Genomic DNA, 22,957 nt, shown 5'->3' with positions numbered 1-22,957 from the left:
AAAACATGGGACCTCCCACTGAATTATGGCCCTTCCCTCAATGGTACACAATAGTGTGCCATTGTACTAAGATCTACAGTAAGTAATATCATGATGAACGAATTTCCAGTTTCCACCATGGGTTGTTTTGTAAAATTGTTCCAAGGACAGATGAACATTAAGGGTGGAGGGCTTCAGCCAAATAGGCATCAGCTAATATTTATAAATGACATTACTGTGATTTCTAAAAAGTAAAACAACTTATTTACTAATACAGAAAAAGGAGAAGTACCTTTAGATTAAATCCAAGCAAGTCACTGATAACACCAGAAACAGCAGACAGAATGACAACTTGTGTGATGTTATAAAGCAGAGGATTCATTGTCAATCCATATAACCTGAAGGGACTGTCCAGTTCCTAGGAATTAGAAATGTATTTACATAAATGGAGGCCTATGAAATCTCACTTACCAGGAAGAAATGTGTTCCAAGCCCTGGAGAATCAAACTGCTGATTCACTGGGTTGATGCTTCAGGACAGATATGGGGAAACTTCAGCTTGCGGATCAGAGTAGGCCCATGAGGCCTCCTCCCCATCTGCCCTGTCAAGGTCCTGGTGGATGTCCCTCCCCTGAAGCCTCGCCCATTGATTGATTTTAAAAAATTGAATCAATAATTTGAACTGGCAGAATATATGGCAAGTACGTTAGCTGGTGAAGGACAAGGGAGACCATCACCAAAAATAGATTTCTCATTAAACTACATCTATTTTAGGTATGCATGATGATAATCCATTCTTATTCTTACCTTGAGTAATTTTGTAGCAAGTTTTAAAACATTGTTTACTAATGTCAGCTCTTCTTTCTTGTTCGGCTTCTTTTCCATTTTCAAGTACAAATTTATCTAACAAAAAAAGTTACATTTTATATCAGGAATTCACTTCAAACTTGTGAGTCAGTAGCCTGATTCTAAGACTCTGAGTGTATGCAGAATGCTTCTCATTCACTACCAGGTAATTTAAAAAAATTAGAAAATGCTTAAGCCGGAGAAATCACCAGCCAATCAGACAACCCCAAAAGAACAATGAAAATAAAAAATAGAACTAGCTTTGTGCTGAAATGCCTAGGTGCAGATTTTTAAAAAGTCTTCATCTTGTGCCGAAAAGATAACAAAATTACCAAATTTTAGTTGAGGCCTATACAGGATCCAATGATAATCAGGAATCTAAAATCTCTGGTACATACGCTCTACACTAGGAAAATATTTTCACTCTCTCTTCTTGATCAGAAACAAAACAAATGCCAGGCATCACTGCATATTAAGATACAGCCATCATTTTTACCAGAAGACTTCTCACCTGTTCAGTAAGTAATATTGAGGTATTGCTGTATTTTTTGCTTGTTTCAGATCCAAGTGTAACGAATCTTAAAAGAAACAGAGTTAATGAAATGCACCATATCACTAGTTCCCAATTATAATGGCAGTCAAGGAAGATCTCATGTACATGAAGCAGCTGAAAGAAAACAAATAAAAACAGAAGTGTCAATACCCCATAAGGTAGGAAGCATTCAATTACCTATGCTCCAATGAGGCTTATGGCACAAAAATTTTTACAAGACAGATTATATAAGGACCTACCTAGGAGTAAGCCCCATTGAACTCAGCGGGCCTTACTTCTGAGCAGACATGCATAGGATTGCATGCTGTGGTACAAACCAGAGAACTTCTCCTGTGCTCACCTCACTGAAATAAATGGAGCTGTGCAAGGCTACAGCCTTGCTCTTGGGCAGCTTACATTTGTTTCAGTGTGCTTGTGCAGGATAACTTTTTGATACATTATTCACTAAGGATGAAACAGACATGAGTGCAAAGAATTCAATCTAACTTGATTTCGTGTTGGTTCCTGCACTCAAGGGTGCTCAAACGGACCAGCTGCTGCATATAGCCATGGAACTGGAAGCAGCTTAGACATTTGGCTGCAAATGAGTGGCAATGAGCATTGCCACGTGCTGTGCCACGCAGGTATCCTCTCTTTGTTTGGGCAGGTATAGTCCCTTTTAGGTACCTGCTTATGTCAGTACTGTGAAGCACAAGTCTACACAAAGCAGAGCAGGCATTTCCAAGATTTGACAGCTGGGCACATGAACGGCTGCTGCACCTGCTTCTACTTTGAATCTGCTCTTGCTCTGCGGTTATCGGAGGACTTAGATTTCTGCACTTCACACAGAAGTGGGCACATGCATGTTTCCTGGCTACCTAAATTGTTTTGCTGCAAGATCTGAAAAGGAAGTAAATCAGTTCCTGTCACATTTTCCTTACCTGTGCACAGCAGATGAACACAACTGAAATAGTCAACAAAAAAGCAGATGAGACTATTACATCGACTGACCGCTGAGGACCTCGCCGCTGAAAATAAAAGGAAATATGCACTGAGTAATTCTCTGGGGGGATTAACCACAGAACCTGGTGAATGTGGTGACATGCTCATAGTATGATCATGGTTAAGTGGGTAATAAAAAGATATTACATTTTTGCTTCTACTATTTAGAGGAGTGTTTATTCCTAAAATGTTTATTAATGATGAAAACTGAGAAAGGGTGGCAGAAACAAAAAGTTGTTCTCTCTCTCATGGCACTGAACTGTCTTGATTAAAAGTCCTGGATTTCAACTGTGCCACCATTTCTTGAAAAGCCATTCTCAAAATACTCTGCATGTAGGTGCAATATACTTCCTAGGAGAAAGGGGGCAGCACAGAAAAACGTCATCCCTGGAATAAATAAAACAGCTACTGTAGTACATACAGTGTACGCAATTAGGTCTGTCTGAAGGTTAAGAGGAAATACAACCAGAACACAGAAAATACATACCCACTTCTAAGACTGAAGGCAATAGGACTACAAAGGAAATAGCTTATGTTAGTTTTGGTTTTGTGTATGGGGTGTGGCTGAATGAAGCTTTGATTGCTTAGGAAGATATTATGACCCAAGCTTGAGAACCCAGAACAACACCTCTTGAATCAGAAGATGAGAGTGCTGTGATGAATTATTAAGAAACTGAATCACAGATCAGTCTGATATTCTACAGTTTCTGTTGAGGAAGGATAAATGCTATGCTAACCTGAAATGCTAGGATTCATCAGTTTTAAGTTTCACAGCTAGGTTCTCACAGAACAGGAACTCACTATTTTTTAGACCCTTTTATCCTTTGAGATTTGAGCTCCCCCTGCTGGATTGCACTGCAGCTAAATGAAAAAAAACATTTTTTCCCACAACACAGAACTTAAATTTTCTACAAGCCCCAAAAGAGGAGGCACAAAGAAAGAATGTGTCTAGTCAAATAGCTGTTAAATTTTTTTTTGCTAGTGATACACATAGAATCGGCTCAAAAGACAATGGGTAGCATCAAACTGGTATTGTACTAGTATAATGATATTGTACTAGTATAAACCAACACTTGTGTAACATAACTAGTGCTTGCTGGGCAATGGGAAAAAAGCACTAGCAAGCGCTAGCCATTTGCGTAATCATTAGTTTATTCTAGCGCAATGTCATTAGTGCTGTGGCACAGTTGGATACCTCCCAGATATCTTTAACTGAATTGAATTTGTGTCTGCAGTTTTCTTTTCAGGGTGTCCTACAATGTCTGCGTGACTGGCCATTACATTGGGCAGTGGATAGCTGAGCAACATCTAAACGTCTTGCTATTATGAATTAATACAGAATACTACTGCTTCGATGCAAGATGAGGCAATGCCTCTACAATAGCAACTCCCACAATGATTAATGAATATTTGGTGCAGTAAACTTTAAGGTACCATTGGAAACATAAGGCAGTGCAAGTAAAAACAAAAAACAAATGCACTATCTATATGGAAAAGTAAGGGGGAGAACATGTGGAAATGATATTTAGTATGGTATAGTCAGAACATACCTAGTATAAGGGCTTCTCTCAGATGAAAGGTCTTCCCCCATGGTGGCCCCTCTGCAGAGGGCAGGTGCTGTACTAGCCGCCTGAACTAATATTTCCCCGTACTTTATGGAAGAGGGGAGGCACTAGCCTTAAAACCCAAGGGTAGTAAGAGGAGAGAAATCTTTTCAAAAAATGTATCTGTAAGAAGTATGTGCTCCAGTGCACAGAGGGTAAGCATATAGAAGAGAAAACCAAACCAAACAGAGCAAAAGCAGGCAGTGAGGACAGGGTAGACAGGAAATCTAATATTGTGCAGGGAAGGGATCTGTAACATTCAGCATCATATAACACAGCCGTTCAACAGATGCCTGTGAAACTAACACAAATATCTTCCCTACATTGCTGGAAGTACAACGGATAACATTTGGGGACTAAAGAAACCACAATATCACAGAAAGCTCGGTGAGAAGTGTTATTAATAGTTAACGGTAATTCCTCTGCTGGGGCAACGTCACTGGCAGTTTCAGCCACAGACTACCCAAAATCTGGCATTACTTCAAAATGAGGTTATCGGATTAGTATTTGTAAAACTATGCAAAAGTACTTGCTGCCAGTATGCTTTTGGGAGAACTCTCATTCTGTCACAACACTTTCAGCGCTGTATTTAACTCCATCAAGATGGCAACTTTCCTTTTCTGTTCTCCCACAACTAAAATCAAGAGCTCAGTCCTCACTGATGTCAAACAAGAAGCTGACCAAAAGGCGTAGGCTTCTTTCTGCAAGATTTTAACCTTCAATTAATCTATTATGGTAAAGGATAATGCCATACTGAATACTATTACATCTGCTCTGCACAACTAGAAACAATGAACCCTGGCCTTATGCAAAGAGTGACCTGCTAAAACCAAGACTGGCAGAACATCTCAGCTGCTGACTTCTTGATTTTTTTTCTCAATAAGAAATATAAGACCTACTATTCTGTACTACAAAACTGGGGAACAAAAGCAAAGATTCAGAGGATGGAAATGTTCAATATAATATTGTATAGCATGAATTTAGGATGCTAGTGTGTCAAAAAAGAAATAATGGCGATCAAACCTTCAGATAGGAGCGGAGGGAAAGCCACATTTTTATATTCTGCACCTTCTTTAGCCGGAAGTGAGGGACTTCTGACTTTCGTGCCCTTCTTGCCGATGTTAAATGGCCAAAGAGTTTGGCAAAAAGCAGCCTCTATAAAAGATAAGTGATTTTAAATTAATTTAAAAATGCAAACACACAATTTATTTCGGATAGGGTCATCATTCTGTACTACTTTATACAGGGGGGGCGCGTGCATGCATGGAATCACTGCTCTGAACTCCTTCGAGGACAGGCAGAATACACATGCAATAAAATGATAAATAAACCAGTTTAAGGTTGTTGTGCCTTTTAATGGATTGTGTTGTACTACTTTGTAAGCCACCTTGGAAAAAATATTTATGAAGAGCAAGATTTAAGATATAATAATAAAATATAATAAATACCAAAATCAGACTGCACTTGAAGCAATATACCCTTCTAAAAAACATGGCATGATATCTATGTTCCAAAGACAATATATTACGGTTTCTTTCCTTGTGTGAACAAGTGTAAGGAGTTTGGTGCTAATGCCTACCTGTTTATAGGTTCTCTCTGCCACACATAACAGGAAGAAGAAAATCCATACAAGGGAAACACGAACTATGAGGCATACGATAACCATAGAAAGAACCGTTATGTCTCCATTTGACCCAAATGCAATAGTATAAAGTTCAGTGGCAGAATGTGTAGCTAAATGCTCCAGATCCTTCGCTTGGGAAAGTCGAAATACAAACGGTGTTAAACCCAGGATTAAAGAGACAGCATTTCCAAAAATCTGATATCCTATTCCAGGTACATAATTGTTCACCTAAAGATTAGAAAAACACAAAACAAGAACCCTATAATACAATGCATGCTAACAAATCCTGTATTGTACTGCTCCATGCAAGTGATTGTTTTCAAAATACCCTTAAAAGATTTAATAGACCAAATGAGTTTTGAAGTCTGTTAAAACAGAGTTCAAAAGTCCATATAAGAACAGCAACAATTATTTTAATAGTTACACTCCACAGTGTTTAGGAGGTCCCTATGGCCAATATATCTATGGCCCCTGCTCCTCCTCAAAAATCAGTCCTGATGAACTCTAGGAAACAGTATGGGATGGGAGCGGGGGGGAGGCTGTAGAGGAGAGGATATGCCAGAAAAACCAGGTCCTCCTTTTGTTTACAAACGTAACCCTTTAAATCCAACCCAATGTTTTTGAAACATGCAAAAATTGTTCAGACTAGAAATTCAATGTTGCTAACCTTTCATTCACATGTATGGTAGTGTCTAGTTTTACACACAGAACAAATTAACTTATTCAAATGTTATTATTCTAACAGATACAAACAAATACCTGTGAATGTTTTATATGGGGAGGACTAGTATTTATCAGGCCTGTAGTTAGTTAGTAGAACACTAGTCCCTGACTTAGTAGTAGCAGCCCTGTTCAAAGCAAGCAAGGCAAATTCTAGATAAGGTGTTTCGTGCCTAGGTTTAAGAGTGAACAACAAACCAACCAAAACCTAAAACCAACAACAAGTGCAGACAAATTGAGAGATTATGAGTTGTTTGAGGAACACAAATATCTTTAACTTGGGGTAAACAGTGTTATCAATCCAAATAAAATACTTTTTAAAATACTCACTCTGTTCATTATCATGCCACTGATCTCAAGCACTGACATGTCAGCCTTTTTGCAGTCATTACCTTCCCATACAATTGCACTTACTTTTTCTAGCCCAGGATTAGAACTATGGAACCAGGGCAAATGACTCTACAAAAAAAAAAAAAAGAATAACAGTAGTTTGTACATGGAAAATTTTGTATACCAAACACTAATTCACCATTAAAAAAGAAAATTACATTATCAAAAACACGTATTTTCAAGTAATTTTATGTCATTCAATTTACTCTTTTTCTGCCACAATTCTAACTCATGACAGATTTGGCAGAATAGACATGATGTTCTTTTTGCACTAACCTGATGAAATGGGTCATCTCTATACTCTTTCTTCATACATGAATTAACCTGAGAGTTCTCTACATCTGTCTCACTGGTACAGGATGAGCGGCACTCTGCACAATGCAAGAGATCCTCCCACAATACATCTTCTGTCTCAGACTCTGGCCTTGTGCTCTCAGAATCTTGTCTGGAACTTGAACATCGCGAACTGCAACTAGTGCCTGATTTAGGGACATCCTGAAGATACACATTAGATATTCATTTAATGCCAAATCCAGCCTGGTTTAATTATGAAATCAGAAACCAACCAGAATTACAATCAAGGATGTACTTAGAGGCCCTTTCATAAAAATAAAGGCTTTTCTGCTAGAAAAAACCTGACTAGAAGTCTATAGAGTTATTAAGGTATATATTACTAAAGCACATCTTCTACTAAGTTTGCTAAGTATCTAGGTCTATTATAACCTCCGTTGTATTTGCCACTACATCGCTGAGCACTGGATGGAACACTTAGTTCAATGGGATATGTTATTCCTTGCATTAATGGTGCCATTTAGGTCAACACCTTGTTTCGGGTGAACACTTCCAAGGTGGCTTCTACCCCAGTGTTCTAGAGAAGCAGTCGCTACAGACTCTCACATCACATCAAACCAATGCCCTTAGCATGAGCAAAACAAAACATTAGGTGGTTTAAGAAGCAAGTAGATGAAACTGTTAATATGATAAGACAGGATAAAGTAGGATGCCACTCTAGCAGTTGAGCAGGTAAAAGTGGCAGTATAGGACTAAGCTACCAAGGTCCCATTTAACTTTAATTAACTTGAATCAAAAGTCAACTAGTTTCAATGCATGCAAAATTCAGTTCACAGGGATCAATCAAACTCCAGCACTGGGATTCCCAACGCAGAACCCACAGAGCCCTCATATCTGTGGAGATCTCCAACTGTGCCCGTGAGATAATGTAAATATCACGCTTCCTCTGCACTTGCTGTTTTAAAAGCAAAGAGCCCTTCTCAAACATTTCTCATTTATTTGTGCATAATTAATTCCCAGGGTCTAGTTCTGACTTCCACAACACATACATCTTCCTATAACAAAGTTTCTGGTTAAGTAGCTGATAGTGCAGTGGATGTGCAGCACTGCGAGGTAGTTAGGTCTTCACTGATACTAGAATTTGGATGGAAATCTTAGATGCTAGTAGCAGTGGTTTTCAGCTTCAGTGATTATCCTTAGCACACATGCATGTCAATGACTATATATATGTCTCAGGATGAAATGAAACTAGTAAGTACCATTTGAGTGCCAATTTTTGGTAGAAAGGCAGGGTATAAATCAAACTAGCTGTACCCGTTGCAAAAAAAATCACCACCATGTGTGTGTAACTTATGATTTAGTAACTTCACTAATCAGCTGTTTTATCCAATCTTGAGTTCACAACTTCGCATGAATTTTCTGTTAAAACTGTTAGAGACAGACTAGTACAGTAAGCAAGAAAGTTGTTCAGTTTTGAAAGCTTTTTCAAAATTTGAAAAACAGAAATTGCTATGACCCAGCTTTGGAGTTATACATAATAGAAAAACATCTTTTCCCAATTATTTTTTATTAAATTAGCCCCAGAAGGGATTTTTGGTATTTTTAATTGAATCTGCGTGGTAAATGCTTTAATTTAAATATGTATATGTTTATCATCTGAGTGGAACTTGAGTTACTGATTGCTAAAGAAATCACTTCACATTTTAATATATATCACGCAGTGAAAGATTTCATAACGGAAGTGCATGTAAAGAATTCAAAGTGCTAATTCAAATACTAACTGTCGATTTTACCATTATTTATTTATCTCTAAACATCTCTGCGATTTTGCATCTTCAATAGTGCTTGAGCTGCTTCTTTAAAAGTATCATTTATATGTTACCCCATTATATGTTCTGATATCTTCATAACTGGTGGCACCAACAATGTGTAGTAATAGTAATCTAAGAAAACATCTTTCTGTATCTGAAGGAGATACACCATACGTTATCCCTAGATAGCGATACATCAGGGATCTGAGACCCGGGGGCCAAATCCAGCCTGCTTGGGGTCCCGATCTGACCCTTCAGAATTTCAAAGCTGGCTACATACCCTTTCCCCCGACCACCAATTGTTTGGTGGTTTCCCGGCTTTTGTGAAGTTTTCTCCCCATTCTAAAAGGTTGAAATGCTTCTCCTGAGGCTTGGTGATTGGTAGTTAAGAGCTTTAAGCTACAATAGACTGGTATTTTGGGTCTTTTGGGCCCTCCCCTTTGCCTTTGGCTCCGCCCACCACTGGAATGCGGCCCCCAAGAGCTTCTCGGAAATGGAATTTGGCCCTCCGCCTGAAAGAGGTTTAACACCTCTGGCGTACATCCTATAGCATGCAGTAGATTTGGGGATGTGGAACCTCTGGTCTGTGGGCCAAATGCAGACCTCCAGGCTCTCCCTAGGCCACACCCCTTCATTGGCCCCACTCCACGTTACCGATATTATTTACTCCAATTACAATTATTGATTAATTCCAACTACAAAAGGGGGCTCACACATGTTGGTGAAGGAGAATGCCTGGATGCAAATGGCTTCCCCCCCCCTGCTGCATGCTGGACAAAATTAAAATCCCTGACACAAAATTGGGCAGGAGAGCGAATACTTTGGAAGACAGAAACCAAATTCAAAGTGATCTTGAGAGACTGGAGCACTAGGCAGAAAACAACAGAATGACATTTAATAGGGATAAATGCCAAGTTGTGCACCTAGGAAAAAGAAAGCGAATGCACAGTTACAAGATGGGCAAGACTTGGCTCAACAGCACTACAAGCGAGAAGGGTCTTGGAATTGTTGTCAATCACAAGCTGAATATGAGCCAACAATGCGATGTGGCTGCAAAAAAGGCAAATGCTATTTTGGGCTGCATTCATAGAAGCGTAGCTTCCAAATCCCGGGAAGTACTAGTTCCCCTCTACTCAGCACTGGTTAGGCCTCATCTGGAGTACTGTGTCCAGTTCTGGGCAACGCACTTTAAGAAGGATGAGGACAAGGTGGACAGGGTTCAGAGGAGGGCAACAAAGATGACCAGGGGACTGGAAGTAAAGCCCTATGAAGAGAGACTGAAAGAACTGGGCATGTTTAGCCTTGAGAAGAGAAGACTGCGGGGAGATAGGATAGCACTTCAAGTACTTGAAAGATTGTCACAGAGAGGAAGGCCAGGATCTCTTCTCGATCATCCCAGAATGCAGGACACGGAATAATGGTCTCAAGTTACAGGAAGCCAGATTCCGGCTGAACATCAGGAGAAACGTCCTGACTGTTAGAGCAATACGACAATGGAACCAATGACCTAGGGAGGTAGTAGGCTCTCCCACACTGGAGGCATTCAAGATGAGGCTGGACATCCATCTGGACAAGTCAGATCATCAGGGATGATCTGACTTGGATTCCTGCATTGAGCAGGAGGTTGAACTCGATGGTCTTATAGGCCCCTTCCAACCCTACTATTCTATGTCTCTGTGAAGACTCACTTCTGTAGATCCACCCATTTTGTTCTGGCCCAACCCACTTTGGCTCTTGCCACACCCACTGCTGGAATGTGGTAGGGGGAAAACCTCAAACAAATTTTGACTGAGGTAACCTGAACCTCAACAAAAAAAAGATCTCTCACCCTACCTGTACAGTAAGTACAGTGTCACAATTAAAATTGAGAGGTACCAGGCTGCAGATGAATGGTTGTCAGCATATCATGCACAGTTCTTTGGGTTGCTAGAATTAATTAGTGTGTCAACAGTCCTTTTTTTCCTTAAATTTAAACAACATAATGGAAGTACATGCTATTGTCTTTACATTTTTACAAGTATTCCCATAAAAATTGCTACATACTATAAGATTTAAATCACATAAATGAACTTTAATTTCCTCCCACAAATATTTATGGCACATGAGGACAAAAAAAATTTTTTTTAGCTTTGTTGTTTACTAAATACAAGTAAAATAAACATGCTAAATTAGCTCTCTCTAGGGCAACAGTGCGCAATTTGTGGCCCTCCAGATGTTTTGGCCTAGGGCTCCTATCGGTTCTAGTCAGCACAGGCAATGGTGAGGGATGATGGGAGTTGAAGGCCAAAATGACTGGAGGGCCACAAGTTGCCCACCCTTGGTCTAGGGCATCAGAACATTTTTCAATGCAAACTGAAAATGTTCCTATGCAAATGGCCCTAATTTAAATTAATTTGCTTTGGAAAAATTTCAGTAAACCCGTATCACTGGGTTTGACACAAGCTAGTATTTTGACTCATAAACTGCAAGCGTACAACTAGATCACCAGAATACTATTGCTATTTACTTGACAGCTTCAGAAAATCCAGGTGCGCCAAGAAGATCATGAGACCAAAATAAAAAAAAGAATATTATCTATAATGGAGCACAATCTTTAACATCATCCCTCCTTATATCCTTTCCCACCAGAAGCAGACTGAAGCCCTTTTCATTACCCACCCACTTTCCCATGATGTGATCTCATGCTACTGGGGAGTGTGAACAAAAGAAAAAAACATGTAGGTATGGCCAACTCCATGGGATTACATCATGGGAAAATGACTCCTATGCTGCTATGAAACCTCAATCATATCAGAATGAGCATCTCCCAAGACATGAGAGGTATTCAAAAAACAGCGAAAGCAAAGAATTCTTTCCCTGAGAAGAATTCTTTCTGCCTTCCCACAAGGCAGCTGATATTCACGACAAATTACTAAATAAAAGAACAGCAGAATAACAGATGTGAAACTGCATTTGAACAACCACCATGCTACCTAGCATCCTCTTTCAAATAAAAGAGTTTTAACTTGGCAGTGAAATGAAAAGAGCTGGCAGCAGAGTGTGGATGCCACCGCTACGAAAGCCTTGTCCCTGACAGCCACCCACAGGGCCTCCAAGGATGACTTCAGCAAACTGGCAGGCCCTTATGGGAAAAGCAGTCCTTCAGATTTTTGCATCTATAATTGCTTGCATAAAACTTTGGGATGATAGCAAGGGCGTACCTCCACAGGATAATGCTTCTTATAATGATGGGATTTCCTGTTTCGAAATGCACAGTCACTGGAAGCACGTTCTGCATTACGCCGCAAGGGATAACCAGTTTCTGGCCCCTCCTCACTTGAAACTTCATCAGACACATTTGCCACTGTTCTGTGACTATCCTAGGCAAATTAAGCATTGGCTATTATTAAAACATACGTTGCTTTTACTTCAAATGAAACTTAATTCAATTTTGCAAGAACTGCAATTCTTCCCCATACACTCATAAATTGTAAAATTGTAAAACTTCTCCCTCTATCAGGTAGCTCCTCTTACTATGCAACATATAATTTGTACATTTTTATTCAAAAATTATACAAAAAGGTTCAGAGCACACAACTACCCAACGGGAGTATCTTTTTATCTTTCAGTGTTGATGTAGCATCCTAGGAATGCTCATCTGTAGATCCCAACAGTACATTTCATACCAACAGTACATTTCATGCGGAGTGGGGGAGAAAAAGCAGTATGAATACACCTTCTCCTGTGGCTTGCTTGATGAGTGGCTGCCTAGTTGGAAACTTGCATGTACTCAGTTTTGGTTTTGAGGATAATTAATTTATACATAAAAAGTGCTAAAAATGCAAGTATTTCTATTCACATGATTACATTGGTTATCAAACAGACTATGCTAAGCACATTCAACAGCAAATCCAAACATATGCAGGACATTCTTGGCTTGGATACCACTACAGAAACAGCAGTTCCCTTTTGTACACCATCAGCAATAGCATTTCCACAAGCTACAAAAGCTTGGGGTGGAGAAGGAGAATGACCATATAGTTATTCAATCAATTAAAACAACAACAACAATGGACACTTGAGAATTGTCTATTTTGAGTATTATGAAGCAAATGTGTATTGAATCAAGGAACATTCAGGATGTTTCATGCACTGAATGTGTTTTGATGTAAGGGACAATACTTTTCAAATGAGTAATTTTATAAAATTTGTTACATTTCTATCCCAACTTCTCTCAAAGGAAGCCAGAGTGGCAGTATTCACAAATAGTCTGCATTCTCAGAATACACCTGCTTAACTTCAGAAATGGAACGACACCAGGTGCCTTCAGACCAATATCTGGGCAACAAGGACAAACAGTAACCATTGTATGCATACATCAGTAGTCACTGGATTGGACAGAGTCAAGAAAAGACCTAAGGAGAAGAGATCTCAGATTCTTTGTGGGTTCATTCCAGTGCTGGTGATAACAATGGTTGGGAACAGCAATATAATGGGGATGACAACTTAAAAGGCATAAGCCTTTGTAACTTCCTCCAGAAACCAACTTCTGTTAGCCCGAAATATTCATAATTATTGTATTCACATACATGCAACTCAACCCTATAATTACAATACACACAGTTTTAATGTATCTGGCAGTAATCAAAACTCCAGACAAGAGTTGCATCTATACTTTCGAATAAGTGAAAAAATTACCATGGACAGTTGTATGCTATCCACTTACTGTGTGTGGACTGAGAAAGATAATTTAAAAGAATATAGTTAATATAGGTAGCATTTCCAGACATTTTAAACTTGAGGTGCAATTTGTAAAAACAAGCTGAAAGGTTGTAATTGCAATGCATTTCAAAAACAATCTTGGAATAGTTCTGTAGACATTAATGGTGCTACAATTAAACTAAATGAGGAGATTTTAGCCTGAAAGTTTTATGTGCTAATTAACCATTTTGATTTTAACAGCTTGTACAGGTTTAGATTTTACCAACAGAAAAGAGAATAAAACCAAGAAGAAACACTGTCCAATTAAAAACCTTACTTACGAATGACTGATTCAATTGTCTTTTACCACTTGAAACAACAGCTCCATGGAGACCAACTCTTAATTGCTTGGTTCAGTGAACCAAGAGTGCGTTGTTTGATCATGTCTGTCTGCATATCTATGTTCCCATTTGTTTCAAGAACACTGAATGAAATGTAGTGATCTCCTTCTAAATTAAAGCTTCTTACCTCTTTGTTTCAAGTGTTGAATAGACTTCTTTTGCTTCTTAATTAAACAAACAATGTGACCTCCCTTATAAACTTGCACTTCCAGTGTGCTGCCAGTACTTTAAGCTTGGCAAAGTTAGAAATCAAAGAAACTGACTTGGTTTGCGTGTCACACTAAGCTACAGTGGGTTGTCACCATGGGTGGTTGGAGGGTGGCTTAGTATGACGTTCAAACACGGCATGGCTTTTCCACCGTGGGTTATTTTTCCCAAACAAGCCACCCTGAGAACCCATGGCTTGTAGTACCTTTGTTTAGGGTGGCTTATTGTGACATCCAAACCTGGCAAAGTCATTTCAGCGTGGTTATTTCAAACAGCCAGCGAGCCACCTAGCAAGAACAGTGAAAAGCCCTGCCAGCCAGTCCTCATGATCTCACTAAGAATATCTCCTCTCTATTACATCTTGAAATGACACTAGTCAATTTACTCCTCCACTTTGTCACCACCATTCCCGCCCCCCCAATCTTCTGGAAGATTTGCACAAATGTAACTTGTTTTTCCCCACCTTCAGGAAGATTTGCACTAATGTAATTTTTTTTCACCTTTGGGAGATTTGCACAAATTTAACATTATTTTGTTTCCACCTTGGGGATATTTGCGCAATTCCACTACAGTAGTTACTGCGCTTCAGCAGATTTGCCTTAAAATTTGCCTATGTTTTCCCACTCAGGCCCTGCTCTGCCTTGAAATTTGCATATGTTTAGTGATCCCGCTCACTGCTCTATAACCCTCATGTACATCTGACAGCTAGCAATGGAGACCAGTGGAGGGAAGTGACAGGCATGAAACAGGGGAAACATAGTAGCCAAAAGCAGCTGGCAGCTGCAGGAGAGGAGGAGCTTTAGGGGCTGGTGTTTTTACTTCAGCAGAACGTGAAGCGGCCTTTAAAAAGAAAAGGTGCCAAAGTGGAGGATGAAGCAGACTGAAGTGGAGTGGACAGGCTCCACTTCAGCCAGAAAAACAAATTTGCGAATGCATTCCCAGGTTCATAAGGGCTCAGGCAATTACTTCCTTTTTGCGATCCGATGCAGGAGGGGTGGGGGGAGTTTCACCAGGGAAGCCCCAAAGTGGAGGATTAAATTGACAAGGACATTGGCAATAGGGGGATATGGCTATGCTGAACTCAATAGTGGACAGGTGGTCTTGAGATTCTGTGAAGTTGCGCAAGACCTTTAAAATAAAATAAAATAAAATAAAAAGTTTGTGTCAGGAGCGCCCTTGCTGCCTTCTGAAATCCTCAAGTAGCCAGAATCAACACACAGACGATAGGGCTCTTTTCCAAGGCTTTATTTCCATTCAGCCTAATGATGCTTACAGATGCTAATTGCATGAGCCTAATGAGGAAATTTAAGAGAGCTGCCTACTAGGGGTTTCTAGCCTTAGTGAATCGGTTGATCTCCATTTGAAGGGTAAAGGCGGGAAGCCTCTGAACTTAAGGGCTAGGAGGCGAAAGTCCGTCCCTTTTCCGTGGAGCATGGGGGCGCAGTTGTTCACGCCGCGCCAAGTGGGCTGAGCGCCTCCTCTCAGCACCCTCCATCTCCCGCTTGTCCCTGCGCCGGCGCCTAGCATCCCAAAGCTCCAGTTGTCCCTCCCCTTGCCTGCCAGGGTCGCTACCACTCTCAGGAATGTGAGCAGGGAGGGGTTCTCCCTCCGGCGATGCGTCTGAACAGCGCGTGGGTTCCTCTCCCATGGTTTCTGTCTCTTCCTCTGAATCAGAACTGCTTTGAGGCTCTATGGGCTCCGATCCAACCCTGACAGTTTGTGAACACATTCCTGCATTCATAAGTGCTCAGAAACTTAAATCCCTTTGGCAATCTGATGTGGGAAGCCAGGGGGGGAGGAGTTTCCCTTGTGAGCAGGCAGCCCCAGCAGACTAACTGCAGAAAAGGTGCCATCAAGGAAATTAGGATTTCTGCCACAAAGGCCCCTCAGATACATGCTGGCAGCATGCAGGAAGACTGAGAGGGACTGAGGGAGAAACAAGCCATGGCAAGCCACTGAGTGGGCGATCATCTGTCAAGAGAGACAGACAAGCTACCCACCCACCATGGCTTATTCTCAAGGTGGTTTAGTGGGGCATGCGAATTCACTCCTTGAGTGTACTAACTGAGTGGCTAATAAAGCTGGGATTCCCTGGTTATGCTTTGAAGAGCCTCTAAAACCAGTATAACCACAACATTTTCCTTAACTTCCCTGACAGGAATCATCATGAATTGAAGACTTGGGGCTTTCCATCCTCATCTAATTGTATACAGGATAGGCTAAAGATTTCCAGAATGATTATAATGTCACATAAATTAGATCAAAGGGTCTAACTGTAATATCAGTGATAAGAAACAGTTTTGAAGAAACAAATGACACTGACAAGATGTTTTTAACTAGAGCTTGGATGTTCAAAACCATTAACCAGATCGGAAAGTGTCATAATAAGAGACAGAATGTTGGGTAAGATCGACTTTAGGTCTGGCCCAGCAAGACAATTCTTGCATTTTCAAAATATTACAATATTGATGCTGAGCCATCAAACATGTTCTAGAAAAACAAATGAGACACTCACTTTGTGATGATTAGGACTATTGAATGTATTTCTGACTGTTCCTGTGCTCCAGCATGTCTCTTCTGATTTGATAACTTCACTGTGCGGCTCATGGGACTGTAAAACATCTTCACTGCTTTTACCTGTCTTTTTTCCATCAAGGGAGACGTACCCATTGTCAGTCTCTGTTGACTTATCTATTGAATTCTTTGCTTTCTTTGCTCTAGAGTTAAACGGACACATGAAATCAACAGTTATTCTTTATTATAGAGTTCCTCCTTCTTCAGTCTTCCAAACTGCTAAGACACAGAAATACAGGAATATGCATACTAAATTTAATGTTTGGCATATGAACCAATTATATTAATTTGGAATCATGATTATATTCTTTTGGAATATGAACTGATTCAGGATGCGTAAAGCTATTTGTGAAAGTCAACTACCTGTCTTGAAGGCAGTATTTTGCTTAAACATAGTTTTGGCCATCCCATATAAACATAGCCAAGTCTTTAAACCAACTTTCTCAAAGCAAACAGAGTAATAACAACTGCCATGGCTCCCCTTAAAAACAGGAACTTTTGAATAATCTGTACCTTACTTATCTTTATATGTATTCCTATATAATATTTAAAATAATAACAGAGTAATAAAGGCCTCTAAGAATCAGAAGCTCAACAGGACAGCTGAAGATTCCCCTCAGGATGTAAAATCAAAGAAACTGGAGAGATATAGACAAAGAACCCAGGAATGTTATTTTACAAAATATGAAGGTGGGGTGGATGAATGTACAGGACTACGGTGGAGAAAGATGTGAATGAAGCCAAGCTACTCATTCTTGCAATAATGTCTTTCTAGTCAATTCAAATGTATTCATTGTGCATACAAGTTGTTTACAGTTGGCTGGGAGACATCTACATACAACTTGTTAACAAACCAGTTCGCAGGTCACAGCAGCAATTCCTGGGTTGTTTAACCCAGGAATTGTGGTGACGAATGTGCAGCTCGCATGCTCCACTTGCCATTTTCACTTTTTAATTGTTTCGTAATGTGTGAACCCAGAAATTGTGCGTTGTTGATCAAAACCAGAAATGATGCGCACTCTGCTCGCACGCTCCACTCGCACGCTCCGCTCGTTGCCACAATTCCTGGGTTAAACAACCCATGAATTGCCTCCGTGACATGCGAACTTGGTCACTGTATAAGAGGTTTTCCAAACTCCATGAGCAACTGAAACCATCACTGACTTCAAAAGTTTATACTAAATGAGGATGGGAAATTGCACCAGAAAAAAAAGAATAATTAACAGTGCAGTGCATGAAATTAACCATACAGCTTATACAATGCTAGCTAAGTTACTTTATTTTGCTTATTCTGTGTTTGCTGTATCAATCTTGATTTTATTGTATACTGGTCTGCATGTTTAATCATTAGTAAGCTGCCACAAGAGACTCCTCTTTATGGGCTAGAGGTGAGGCAGAAATTTTGGAATAAGGAACACCAGCATGTTTAGCAGACTGCATCAGGGGTAGGAGCTACTTCTTAATGACAGTGGCAGCAGCACTGCTGCTGGTAGGGTCCTTTAACAGAAAGCAATCCCTCTGGCTTTTATCTTCCTTTGGATGTACAAGCTCTTTACTGTGTAGATGTCTAGAGGCCCTAATTCTGTGTTCAACCCCTATAAGTGGAGAGGGTTTCGAAATCATCTCTCTCACTTCCCCTCCTCCTAGTAAAACAAAACGAAAAGGAAAGGTAATAGGAAGCTCTTGTCAAGCTCTATCCCTCATTGGGAAGGATCAAAGAGAGCTTCCAGTCTTGCCCGTCTTCTTCATACAGAAGACAAACTGGGAAGCTGAGGACCAAGGCTCCTGCCCAAATTCCAGTTGCCTGTCAATCAACTTTCAACTCCTTCTTATTAGTCCCAGTACAGAAATGTCTTCCCATTAATTTGGATCAAATATTTAAGGAAAAGGGGGAGAAATGGGTATCAGCAAAGGGGAAAAAACCTAGTATATCTGTCTGTCTGAGTTAATGTATCAGATCACTGCAAACTGCTAAAAACGGTCACAGCTGAGAGAAGCTGAGATTGCCAAGGGGTACCACACCTTTTAAAATACATACATGCTAACATGCATCCACACATGCATCCACTTCTTCCTTCAAAGAAGGAAGGCCAACACTGCCACTCTAAAACTCATACTGTTTAAAGATTTTATTTCACATCTACAATCACAATGTAATCCAAAACAGAGTACAAACAAAGCCAAGAAAACAGACATACAGACCAGGTTCATGATAACCCACATTCAAGATTGAGCATGGGTTGTTGTTGAAACGTGGATTGTCATTGAAACATGGGTTGTTGTGCTGTTTGAACCCAGCTGTGCTAACAAACCATGGTTTGTTAACCACAAACAATCCATGACGAAAACCCATGGTTTGCGATTGGATTATGAACTGTGGGTTGTTCATGGTTAACAAACCATGGTTTGTTAGCACAGCTGGGTTCAAACAGTACAACAACCCACGATTCAACAACACCACACACAAAAAGTTCAACAACAACACACACTGAGTGTGGGTTATCATGTTTGAACTTTGTAAATTGACTTTTGAGGGGCTGCTTTTCTGCAGAACTAATGCGGGGCAGTAGAATTTGCTGCTTGTAGGATTTAAGCTGTGCCTCCAAATGTACTCATGTATATGTGTAAATAAATTTCAATATTACAGAAACACCTTGTCTTTGGAGATGCCTCCTTCCAAACTAAATTAAATCCAGGTATACCTTGGACCTTACTGCGTGGGGAAATGGGGCACATAGAACACTACATTTAAAACTCCCATGCTATCTGTGGGCTGGATTGCTCCTAAAACATACAGCCCTGAGTTTCTCGTGCAAACACAAGAACTTTAGTGCATACAAGGCCTGTTCCATTTTTTTCTACGCATCAGTAACATTCCAGAAGAGAATAGGAAATCTCTGATCATTTATATAGTGAAGTATCTCTCTCCCCTGCCTCTGTCTCTCTCACACACACACACCCCTACCTCTCTCCCTCCCTAGGCCCTGGCTTTTAAAGTGCTTTGAATATATGTAATATTGAAGTCTTAATACTATTCCAACTGTCAAAACATGGTATATCTATTTACTATTATCTTTAGTTTTTATGCAATCTTTTAAATTTCATTTCTTTAAAAACACAACTAGATATAGAACTTCAGCTGGTAGTGAAAAGCAACAAAGAGTCCCAAGTCTGCTCACATCAGGGTATTTATGGTTTACGATATGCATATGAAAAATGAGTTTTATCTTCTACAGGCTAAAAAAAAAATTAAGAATGGATTAAAAACAATTCCTGTGCCATGAATCGCTAAGGCAAACATCTAGAGACTGTAGGTAAAACTTCCACTGATGAAAAATAAAAATGAAATTATATCTAATTTGTTCCATACCTATAGCAAATACAGAAGCAGTATTTTTTGTATTAGCATTTATGTTAGAAGAGCAAAAGAGCAACAGCATGAAGCTTCACAACAGCCACGTTCTACTGTGGTCTACAGCTGTAAGTAAGTAGACCCTTCTGATGAAGGAAAAGAAAAATGCATTGCCATATTTAACATTAAATGGAGCCTTCAGTTAAAGCGTTTTGACTTCGAGAAAGTAATTTTAACCCCCAATAGCTCAATTGGTAACAACCTTATGACAGGTTAAGTCATGACTCCAAGATTATTGGATTCTCTTTCTCTTTGAAAAGCAGCATTCTTCTTCTTTCTCTATATTATATTCTTCTTTCTGTATATTATATTCTAGTGTCTGACATTTTCAAAAAGCAGGCCATATTTAAAGCTCTGTATAAAATCACTTATGCTAAAGTACATCCCACAGGGATTTCACAAGGCTGACCTGAGCTTTTTACATCAAATACAGAAGAGTCCGTAAATACAAGCTATCTGGCTTAAAAAACAAACAAACCATAACCCTCAAACCTCAGTATTTTGTAATTAATCATACAAAACAAAGGTTAACTTCTAGCTAATTTCCTCTATTAGGGTATTAAAGCTCTACCACTTTCCAATTATTCAATTTACCTACAAATTTTTTTAACTTTGACTCTGAGCCTTGCTAAAGAAAGGGAAAAACTGAGTTTTCAAAAGCCTATTTTGGATGATGCTAGTAATTGCTATGGAAGTCATGAACATTCAGAGACTCCCATTGTTCTGAAGATACTGGACTGCCAAAACAACTCTAAATATGAGACTTTTCCTGCAGCTTTCAAACTTATTTATGAAGTGAAAAATGAGCTACTTCATGTACAACTGAAGAGATATGGAACCATTATTGCCTGAAGCGCTTAAAATGCCCGCAAGGAGCAACATATAATGCTTATATGCCATTATGGCTCATATGCAATCCTTTTAGTTTTTAGGAAACAGCATAGTCATCTAAGAGGACAGATATCCTTGGTCTTCACCAGACCCCCTCTCCGGGAGACCAAGGTTGCTGAGTGCATGTACTGGAGGTTAGGCCCAAAGGGCAGTCTGGGGATTCTGCTTGTGTACCGTCCACCCCGCTGCACGACTGACTCCCTGGCCGAGGTGCTTGAGGTGGTCTCTGATGTGCGTGTACAGTCCCCTAACTTATTGGTGTTGGGGGACTTCAACGTACATTCGGAGGCCATCCTCACAGGAGCACCTCGGGACTTCATGGAGACCATGGCCTCCTGGGAGCTGCACCATATTCTAACTGGGCCACCCATGTAGCCGGTCATGCACTAGACCTTGTGTTTGTTTCTGGAGAAGCGGGGAGTGATCTGGAAGTCGGGGGTATATCCACCACCCCCTTGTCATGGTCAGATCACTATCTGGTGACATTGGACTTCTCGGTTCCACAACCCCTCCGCAGGGGTGGAGGACCCATTAAAATGGTCCGCCCCAGGCGTCTTATGGATCCAAATGGATTCCTGAACGCGCTTGGGGATTCTCTGGGGCACGCCAACGGCCACTCGGTCGAGACCCTGGTGGGTGGCTGGAATGCCGCAATCACTGGGGCATTAGATCAGGTGGCTCCGAAACGCCCTCTCCCCCTGAACAGGGCTCGGACTGCACCATGGTTCAATCCGTGGTTACGAGCTCTGAAACAGGAGGTCAGACGGCTAGAGCGCCGGTGGCGGAAGTCTCGCTCCAAAGACGATCAGACACGGGCTAGAGCTGTATCTTCAGCCTCTCACGTGGCGGTGAAGGCAGCAAAAAAGGAATATTATGCTGCCTCCATCGCGTCTGCAGAGTGCTGTCCCAGGAGGCTGTTCCAAGTGGTCCGGAGCCTGGTCGGTCCTGTGGCTCCGGAACCACTGGAGCATTCTAAGGCCTCCTGTGAGGCCTTGGCAAGGCACTTTGCAGATAAAATTGATCAGATTAGGTGTGTTACTCTGCACGCTGTGGATACAGTTAGTGAGCAAGAGGCGGCCTGTGGCAAAGTGGTTTTGTGGGATCGGTTCCAGCTTCTTCCTCCTGATGAAGTGGACAAGGTGCTTTCATCTGTAAGGCCAACCACCTGCTCACTTGATCCTTGCCCATCTTGGCTCATTATGGGCTGCAGAGAGAGACTGGGCGAGGGGATCAGGACGGTGGTGAACGCCTCCCTTGAGGAGGGAGTGATGCCATCGGCCCTCAAGGAGGCAGTGATAAGACCGCTCTTAAAGAAGCCCTCCTTGGATCCTCAAATTCTGAACAACTTCACCCAGTCTCAAATCTGCCATTTTTGGGCAAGGTGATTGAGCGGGTGGTGGCGGTGCAGTTGAAGGCACACTTGGAAGAAACTGATTATCTAGACCCATTTCAGTCGGGCTTCAGGCTTGGGCATGGGACAGAAACGGCCTTGGTCGCCTTGGTAGATGATATGAGGAGGGCTCTGGATAGGGGTGAATGCTCCTTCCTTGTTCTCCTCGACCTCTCAGCGGCGTTTGATACCGTTGACCATGGTATCCTCCTGGACCGCCTGGAGGGGTTGGGCATTGGAGACACCGTATTGCGGTGGTTCCGGTCCTTCCTCTCCGGCAGGTAACAGAGGGTAGCACTGGGAGAGGAGGTTTCGGACCCATGGCCGCTCACTTGTGGGGTGCCACAGGGTTCCATCCTCTCCCCGATGCTATTTAACATCTATGTGAAGCCGCTGGGGGCTATCATCAGGAGGTTTGGGGTGCAGTGTCAGCAAAATGCGGATAACACGCAGCTCTACCTCTCATTCAAATCTTCACCCAGGTTGGCTGTAGAATCCCTGTCCAAATGTCTGGAGACGGTGAGTGGCTGGATGGGGAGGAATAAGCTGAAGCTGAACCCTGACAAGACCGAGGTACTTTTGGTGGGAGACAAGAGGAGGCTAG

General features: G+C 41.1%; 1 protein-coding gene across 4 annotated transcripts in view; it reads right to left on the bottom strand.

Annotated features, from left to right (window-relative positions):
• Window positions 1-22,957, bottom strand: part of PHTF2 (putative homeodomain transcription factor 2) — an 89,851-nt gene that overhangs the window by 3,222 nt on the left and 63,672 nt on the right. For 3 of the 4 annotated variants that reach the window (XM_084811524.1, XM_084811527.1, XM_084811525.1), the window contains 10 exons: window positions 16,602-16,803; window positions 11,999-12,157; window positions 6,973-7,191; window positions 6,637-6,765; window positions 5,542-5,814; window positions 4,986-5,117; window positions 2,298-2,384; window positions 1,336-1,491; window positions 786-881; window positions 272-397 (listed from right to left, as the gene is read on the bottom strand). In XM_084811524.1, the coding sequence (XP_084667650.1) occupies window positions 272-397; window positions 786-881; window positions 1,336-1,491; window positions 2,298-2,384; window positions 4,986-5,117; window positions 5,542-5,814; window positions 6,637-6,765; window positions 6,973-7,191; window positions 11,999-12,157; window positions 16,602-16,803 (1,579 nt within the window). The remainder of the gene's footprint in view (window positions 1-271; window positions 398-785; window positions 882-1,335; window positions 1,492-2,297; window positions 2,385-4,985; window positions 5,118-5,541; window positions 5,815-6,636; window positions 6,766-6,972; window positions 7,192-11,998; window positions 12,158-16,601; window positions 16,804-22,957) is intronic. The other variant, XM_084811526.1, reaches the window with a different exon arrangement.

The sequence above is a fragment of the Heloderma suspectum genome, chromosome 7 (genome assembly GCF_057233095.1).
Source record: "Heloderma suspectum isolate Gila_16-S chromosome 7, 16-S_ref, whole genome shotgun sequence".
In the NCBI taxonomy this organism is placed as follows: Eukaryota; Metazoa; Chordata; class Lepidosauria; order Squamata; family Helodermatidae; genus Heloderma; species Heloderma suspectum.
Note: the sequence above shows the minus strand (reverse complement) of the source record. Positions and strands in the feature narration are given on the sequence as shown.